Source organism: Alosa pseudoharengus, unplaced genomic scaffold (genome assembly GCF_046254945.1).
Source record: "Alosa pseudoharengus isolate Yale_2024_CS ecotype anadromous, Long Island Sound unplaced genomic scaffold, YU_APseudo_1.1 YU_APseudo_1.1_scf_4, whole genome shotgun sequence".
NCBI lineage: Eukaryota > Metazoa > Chordata > Actinopteri > Clupeiformes > Clupeidae > Alosa > Alosa pseudoharengus.
In genome coordinates this window covers 3,335,811-3,344,507 of record NW_027468774.1, presented here as the reverse complement: position 1 = coordinate 3,344,507, position 8,697 = coordinate 3,335,811, and the positions used below count along the sequence as shown (strand labels likewise).

Genomic DNA, 8,697 nt, shown 5'->3' with positions numbered 1-8,697 from the left:
CCCGACCAATAGGCATGGCTGAGGTGTCCTTGAGCAAGGCACCTAACCCCTCAATGCTCCCCGAGCGCCGCTGTTGTTGCAAGCAGCTCACTGTGCCGGGATTAGGGTGTGCTTCACCTCACTGTGTGCTCACTGTGTGCTGAGTGTGTGTCACTAATTCATGGATTGGGATAAATGCAGAGACCAAATTTCCCCTCACAGGATCAAAAGAGTACATATACTTAAAAGTCACAGTAGCAAATTCATGTGAAGTAGGCCTAATGTTTTTTTATTTGATTAAGTTTTCTAAAAATGACACTGAGCTGAATGCATAGGTATTCCAACACAAATTAATATGAAATTAATATTTCACTATAGTCACCTATTTTGAGTTATAGCTTTACAAGACCTGGTTCCAGGCCTCAGTTGTGTTTCAAGGCCACTTTAAGTAACCTAGAGGGCCCATATGTGGGCAGTTCCAGAGATGTACCGGCTAAAAGAAAAAACATTCAAGCTACTACCTCATTGTCAGTACATCAGTCACACTGACTGTTTCTGAGAATTCTACTGGGTCTCAGATTTCAGAAGATATCAAGCATTTTATGATGGGCCAAAGTAGGTGGGAGCAGTGCCCTCCTAAGTTGATGTGCAATGTTGGGCAAAACACTCAAAATGGGGCAACAAGTTCTGTTTTCAAAGTTCATATTTTATTAAAACAGTATACATTTACCATCACACACCCAAGTGTTCCCCAGCTTCAATGCAGCATTCTCCCCCTTGCCCATCCTGGTCAAAGTTGCCTGTGGTTGAACACCAAGGCTTGTTATGGTTGATTGTAGTACATGTCCAGTGGAGTGTGCCCAAGTACACAAAAGGGAAGACACAAGCTGCACCTCCAGCATCTCGATTAACAGTGGGGATGCCTGGAAACAGCAAAAGACACACAGCATTATACATCATGCGCTGTAAAAGAGTGAGTAATACTTCTAATAACTCGGCTCTTTCCACCTAATATCAGCACAGAGTGAGGTGCTGCAATGTTGGTTTTAAATGGGTCTGTTCGGTCATTACAGCTGGCAGGGCCGTCTACAATAGCGGTGCTTCTGAAATGTAAATGAGTCAGAGACCTCTTATAGCTAGCTAGACAGACGGATGCTCTGTTTTGTAGTTTAAAGTAAAGTGCTATAAAGTCACTGTTTAACTGACTCTGGTCTACAACTGATAAGAGTTGAATCTTCAGTTCAATATTAGGCCTATATAACTGTCAGTTGGCAAAACAATTGAAAAGGCTAAATTATTCCAGAACTGTTTAAGTGTTTTTCTAGAATCTAGATTCAATGTAACAATTTAGACCAGCAACATTCCTGATTAACTGAGAAACCTCACCAATAGGAAAGCAAAATTTGAAATGAGATCAGACCCGTTTCTCCTACACCCCCATGAGGAGAAATAATAGATTGAGAAGGCAACAGGTGTGTTTTTAGCCTGTAAGTTGAACTTTAAAAAATGACAAATGGGCTGAGACAACAAAACCTAAGAAATTGTTTTCCTCTTGTTTCAGCCCAGGTCAAAGTCTGTTGCTCCCCATTTCCCCTGAGGGGGGTTCAGGAGAAAAAGGTCCGATCTCAATAAGAGTTGGTTATGAGGTGTGGCGTCCACCAGTTAAAGAGGTGACATTTTCATTCCATGTGTTTAATAATAATAATAATAATAATAATAATAATAATAATAATAATAATAATAATAATAATGTTTTATTTATATAGCGCCTTTCTCAGACTTAAGGGGCCTGTACTACGAAGTGGGGTTACTGGCTTATCTGGGTAACTTCGAGTGTAACTTGATCACGTGTGGCGTAACTTCCCGATTAGGCCTGGGACAACGCGTCGACGTAATCGATGACGTCGACGCAAAAAATACGTCGACGCAAAATATGAGCGTCGATTCGTCAAGCATAACGTGTGCTGCTAAATATTTTTCATTTTACACCTTCAGTGTTTTCCATACGTTGACTAATCTGTGGCTGGGCACCACGAAATCAAAACCACCACACATTGATGTTCTATGTTGTAGGCCTACTATTTAAATTAAAGATAAGATAAAATAATTTCATTGAGCTGCACTTTTTACTCACACAGCCTTTCCTCGCCCCGCCCGCTCTCTCTCGTAACGAGCCCGCTGTTCCTCCTCTGCATGTGCATGTAACCAAATATTCACGATTGTTGAAGGATTGTTGTTGCCACATAGAAGCACTGCATAGAACACAGTAGGCTAAATTGCTATTAAATCCGCTTTGCATCGTGACCATGCTGCACAAATTTGTTCAAAAAACTGCTGCATTAAAGTTAAAGTAAACTCTGCTAAGGTCTTATCACAACATAGTTTAGTCTCCTCAATGTACTAAGTTACGTTACAGTATGCAATCAAGCAGTATCTCAAAGCTAACGTTAGAATACTGTTTGGATGTCAAGTTTAGCATGCTTACTTGCAGCTGCTTGTATTCGTTACTCATGCAGAACTCATTTTATTGACTGAATGTTTGCAAAATCCCGATGTAAATGGAAAAGTGTTTTCCAAGACTCAAAAGTGCTTGTCCAAAGGAGAAGAACGAACCGTTATTTGAACTAACTACGTTATGTATTGCATCCACACATCAGCAGCCTTTTAACTGTGTTAATGTTAATAGCAAGGATTCCTACACGAACGTCTTAAAATGACAGGCACTCAATTAGACATACACTACTGAACTTTATTGAATGCTACCTCTGACTAAGAATGCATTACTTTGCACTTGTATAGTCTTTTATTTTTGAATCTTAAGAGCAATAAACATATATTGCAATGTTAAAGAATTCATGTTTTTTTCATTCAGTTTTTTTCATTCATGTAAATAAACATGTAGTTGCTATTAGTGAATTAATGGGGAGATAATCGATAATCGAAACGAATCGAAATCGAATCGGACGGAAAAAAGTAATCGTTAGATTAATCGATGCATCGAAAAAATAATCGCTAGATTAATCGTTTAAAAAATAATCGTTTATCCCAGCCCTATTCCCGATTAAACCGTACTACAAAAGGTGGATAGGTTTTAACAGAGGTATGCTGCCATGGCAATTTACGCTGCATCTCAAACATGCTCCGAGCAGGTTATGTTTATGTTCTTGGTAAACCTGAGGTTTCCGTTAACCACACCCTTTAGAAGTACCACCCCTCCACTAACAATTTCTCCCGAGACATGTTGGCGTACCTGGATGATCCATACGACATTGGAGCGCAAATCGTGAGGGACTCTCTTCGCAGGGCGAGGGGTTTTAGAGACCGCCAGAAAATATATATAGCCTACCCGGACGAAATTCTCTATGAAGATATAGATTGTCAGCCGAGGGAATTAGTCATCTTTGTCAGATGATCTAGGAAGACGTCTCATAGCAAGTCAGACATAGGCCTACAGTATGCTGAACATCTGAGCAAGAATAGCCTAAAATAAATCGGACATTACACATGACTACATGACTACAGTAGGCCTAATAAATAAAAACCACCATTTTAACAAACTTGTTGAATTGAACGTCATATTACTGTACCCTGCACATAAAGGCTACACATTTCCACAGCACCAGAATCCGACCGAATGCCTCCCTCAACCCCCTCCATAAGCCTTCCACTATTATTTGCGATGGCCAACTCCTCTGCAGTACTGGAAAACACTCTGGTGCCTTTCCTCCTACAGTAGTGTTCAAAGACAACTTTTTGTTAGCTGTAAAACAGAGGCTAAGTGAAGGCTATAAGCTAGGCCTACATGTTTTCATAATTAAGATATATTAATGCAAGCATAACTATATAAACCTACTATTCTGAATAATCTTTTTGTGTTTCATTTTCACCTGATGCCATGTGCGTTTGGTGTTGCATCTGAAATGTTCACAGGATTAGGCATACACTAAATCAGTCAATGGGGGCTACTTAAACATTCAATTATCCTTATTACTATAATCTATATGCCCACTTCTGAATTGGGTTGCATCTGTAGGGCTTTCTATGAACTCAAAATAGGCTAATTATTCATTTCAACTCATTTCAGACATTCCGCAAGCTACTAATCCTCCGTAACACATATTTGAAGAACATGTGGGAATAAAACTACTTTTAGGCATTTAGGCTACCCGATCTGCAATACGTTACCAACAGCCTTGCTTTGTTCACTGCAGACATATTTGATTTGTCGTAGAGTGGGTTTTAATTCCTCATAACTGGTCATAATAATTGTGCATTCATCATCTGTAAAATCAGGTGATCGAGTCATCATTGAAAGTGGTGACTTGCGCTGCAACCCGCCCCTTTTATGTGAACGCGCACAAACTCCAATTAGGTTAACACTGGCTCAACAAATCAACTTCATAATCAGCGTCGTAGTACCGATTAACACCACTTAAGATAAGCAGGGTGTCAACCCTGGTTTAACAAAGTAACCCTGGGTTACATCTGGGTAGGTTAAGCTCCCTTCGTAGTACAGGCCCAAGGTCACTTTACAAAAGTCAACACAAACAAGAGACAACATAGAAACAGACAGAAAAAAAAGGGCAATTGCGATGAGTCAAGCGCAGGCAGAAGGTGAAGTGTTCCTGAAACAGAAAGGTCTTGAGGTGAGCTTTGAAGAAAGGAGGGACAGTCACGGAGGGATTGAGGGCGGGAATTCCAGAGCTTAGGGGCCATGGCGCTGAAAGAGCTGCCACCTAGGGTAGAGAGTCTGGTGCGACTGAGAGGAGATTGTGATTAGAGGATCTGAGGGAGCGGGAGAGTAGGAGATCAGAAGGTCAGAGGTAAGGAGGAGCAAGGTCATGGAGGGCTTTGAAAGAGAGTAGTAGAAATTTCAATTTGATTCGGGAAAGAACAGGTAACCAGTGAAGCTGAGAAAGAATAGGGGTGATGTGTGCAGATCTCTTGGTATGAGTGATTAGTCTGGCTGCAGAGTTCTGAATATATTGTAGTCTTTGAATGAATAGGGAGTTGCAGTAGTCTAGGCGGGATGTAATGAACCAGGGGTCTGTGCATCAGTGGTAAAAAGGAAGGGGTGAAGGTGCACAATGTTACGGAGGTGAAAGAATGCAGTTTTAGTGAGGGATTTAATGTGGAGGTCGAAACTGAGTGAGGAATCAAGCAGTATGCCAAGGTATCTGACAACAGGAGCGGATTTGACAAATTGTACCATCCATGTTCAGACTGAGTCTGAGATTTGGACAGTTGAGGTTTGGGGCGGATGAGAAGGATTTCGGTTTTATCTGTGTTGAGTTTCAGAAAGTCATCTTGCATCCATAGCTTTAAATCAGAGAGGCAGTTAGTGAGTGAACTGGGAAGAGGGTCAGTGAGGGAGAATGTAGTGAGATATAATTGGACGTCATCTGCATAGCAATGGAATTGAAGGCCAAGGGGCAGGATATATATATAAGAAAATTTTAGTGTTTGCAATGCAAGTCTGACAACTGTTAAGCCTCTTTTCAAGACAAAAACACCATGATACTAACTGTTTGGCATGTATAGTTAGTACCATTAATCTAAATTTGCATGCACCTTGTATGTTCAAGAGTTTATTTTCCAGTGCCTTTCTGATGTTGTTGAGTGCATCAAAGTTGTCCACTTCAAACACATGGTCTGATTCTGGTTTGGGTGCAATGGCATTGAGCTGGTTTCGTGCCGTCTGGCTGGTCCATGCACTGCCAACCTGTCACAAGAAAAAGATTCATTCATTCAAAAATATATCATGCCATTTCAGTGTTTACAAATAATAAAACTTATATGAAGCAATGGTGAGTTCCTACTTCCAGTACCAGCAACTGGAATCCATGTATTTCCACAGAATTATTTTTGGAATCTGATCCCTTATCATACCTGTTCATTCGTACTCGTCGCTCGACTTATCGTGACTAAATTCAAGATGGCGGCAAACGGTAAACTTGAAGGTACTGTCTGTATAAATCGTCTTGTAAATAAACTACCAGTGCTTTTTCAAAGTTCTCAATGTCTTAATTTAAATGTCAAGGCCCTCGGAAGTCTACCAATGAAGTATGGAGCTACTTTGAGCCTCGTAAATGGTGTAAAACAGTGATTTTTTCATGGCTAGGCCGATGCCCGAGGCACCCCAATCGAAAAACTGTTGGTAGCATCGGCTAACTAGCGGCAGATTTCTGAGTGCAGGGGACAAGGCGAAATGACGTATGTATGAGACATACGTTCACGCTCGGTATCATGTTTCAACACACTTTAGGTCAATATCACACCGGAATTCTCCTTTAAGATATAATTACATAAGTGTAACTTAATTTAACGTCACTAATTTCTCACACTGAAAGACTACTCTAGAAGGCCGGTCACACCAGAAACAACAGCTAAGATAAAACTACAGTTATCACACCACAATGCCACTGATATAAAGTTGAGGGAGTGCAACTGGCAGCCAGACTGCAGTGATATGCACCAGAGTGGTTGCCTGTGAACTGAATTAGGGAAGAGCTCACTAATACCACATTGCCATATTTGTGTACAAATAAACTCGCATCAAAGAAGTCTTCGATCTTTCACTCCAACTCCCATGATAAATGAGCGCAAAAACATCTTGGCTATAGTTGTATAAAAATGTTGCTTAAAGTCAAATTGCTGTGCAAGGCACTAACAAAGATCAGTGGATCAACAGAGAGCACACATACTGATGGAAGCAGGTGTCTGTGCTGTTGCATACTGTGGATAAACAATACAAAAAGTGAGTATGAACATATAGGGTAGCATCTCATACCACAATAGCGTATCTAGTAATCTTTTGCCCATCAGCCTCTGCTGTGACTCTGGGATATTTTGAAGAGTCATAGGTTTGCCCATCTGTGATGATAATGAGGATCCTTTTGGCACCAGGTCTTGCTCCAGCAAAAGAATGAAACATATATTTCCTGTGTAAAGAAGTATAGATTCATGATGTACACTTCAAATGGTCATATAGGCCTAATAACTATTAGGATTTCATAAACAAAAAGACAAATCTCAATATTTAGCTCCTATGTCAGTTATCAACTCCCAATACAGAAAAGAAAGTATCAAAGTAAAGGTTTGTGTCAAATGTCTAGTGCAGCAGTTAAAACAGATTACGGTATCAGAAGTCCTTATTTCAGACTTACACAACTTGCCCAACACCATATCCAGGGTATGTGCCTCCTTGCCTCTGGACAATACTGTCCACCCGTTTTTCAAATCCTTTTCTATTGAACTGATTGAAGTTCACATGTATGGTCATCTGGTGAGAGTACTGTGCAAAGGCAAACTGAAAACAAACCAAAAAAATAAACTGCTCATTTACTTGGTGTAATGTACACATGGCTCAATGCCCTGGAAATGTAATGATATCTACACAGCTTATTTAAAGCTACTGGACCAATAATATTGAATCAGGCACGAGTGACTTACTAAGGTGTCATATGGCAGGAGACTCCGGGTCACATTCTTCACAAATTCCTTCATGAGAATGAACTGGTCTGCTTTTACACTCGTAGATCCATCCAGAAGGAAGACAATATCCGCAGGCACTGAAGAGAAAATATTACAAATAAATTTGGTATATTATGAGTAAATAGTGTTTACAGTTTGTTATTTGACCAAGAAACATATTTGCAAGTTCAAATTATGGGGTTTATTTTGTGTGAATGTTTAGAGCACAGCTATAGTGAAGTCTGTTAATGTCTACAACCCCTGGCAAAAATTATGGAATCACAACTTTTGGAATGTTCATTCAGCGGTTTTATTTTGTAGGGAGAAAAAAAATGCCTCATTTTACTCTAACAGATGAGCATTCTGGCTTTGTGAAACCTAGCTAAAAATAATAAAAAAAAGTAGTAAGACAATTTTGCAGATCATGTAGAGGAATCAGAAAAAATGCACCTTCTACTGTAGAAGTAATGACTGCCATCTCCCCTGGTCCTTTACCCGATATTCCACCCCATTAGGGACTACAGAGGAGATAACATCCTGGACCTGGTCTACACTACACACAAAGGAGCATACAAAGCCACCCCCCTCCCCCACATTGGACTTTCAGACCATATCACTGTTATGCTAATGCCCGCATACAGACAAAGGGTAAAAGTGAACAAACCGGTTCGTAAGCAGGTAAAAGTGTGGCCTGAGGGAGCCTCCGATGCTCTTCAAGACTGCTTTGACACAACAGACTGGGAAATGTTTAAGCAGGCAGCCACTTACAACAACCAGACAGACATAGAGGAGTATACAGACACTGTAACCTCTTACATCACCAAGTGCATTGATGATGTGACCCACACAAAAGACATCATCACTCGGGCTAACTGGAAGCCATGGCTGACAGGGGATGTCCTCAGGCTGCTGAGGGCCAGAGACAAAGCCTACAGAGCTGGGGATGAAGCTGGCATGAGAACAGCGAGAGCCAACCTGTCCCGTGGCATCAAGGAAGCAAAAAAGGAATACACTCACAAGATAACCACCCACTTCAAAGACAGCAGGAACGCACAAAGCCTATGGCAGGGCATTCAGGCCCTCACGGACTACAAGCCCGCGCCACAGAGCTGCGAGAGCAACATCCCTCTGCTCAACAACCTGAACCGCTTCTTTGCTCGCTTTGAAGCACAAAACAGCACCTGCCCACAGAAGACCCATCCCCCTCTACATGAGCAGCCCCTGTGCCTCTCTGCCGACAGCGTG

At 41.2% G+C, this 8,697-nt stretch overlaps 1 protein-coding gene across 1 annotated transcript; it reads right to left on the bottom strand.

Moving 5' to 3' along the window:
- Positions 1–664: 664 nt before the first annotated feature.
- On the bottom strand, positions 665–8,468 carry LOC143102773 (integrin alpha-D-like). The gene is made up of 6 exons (XM_076266586.1): positions 7,903–8,468; positions 7,432–7,550; positions 7,146–7,288; positions 6,770–6,920; positions 5,551–5,701; positions 665–902 (listed from the first exon to the last, which is right to left on the bottom strand). Exons 1-6 carry the CDS (start codon positions 7,928–7,930, stop codon positions 712–714), a joined length of 783 nt encoding a protein of 260 aa, XP_076122701.1. The 5' UTR covers positions 7,931–8,468; the 3' UTR covers positions 665–711.
- Positions 8,469–8,697: the final 229 nt, after the last annotated feature.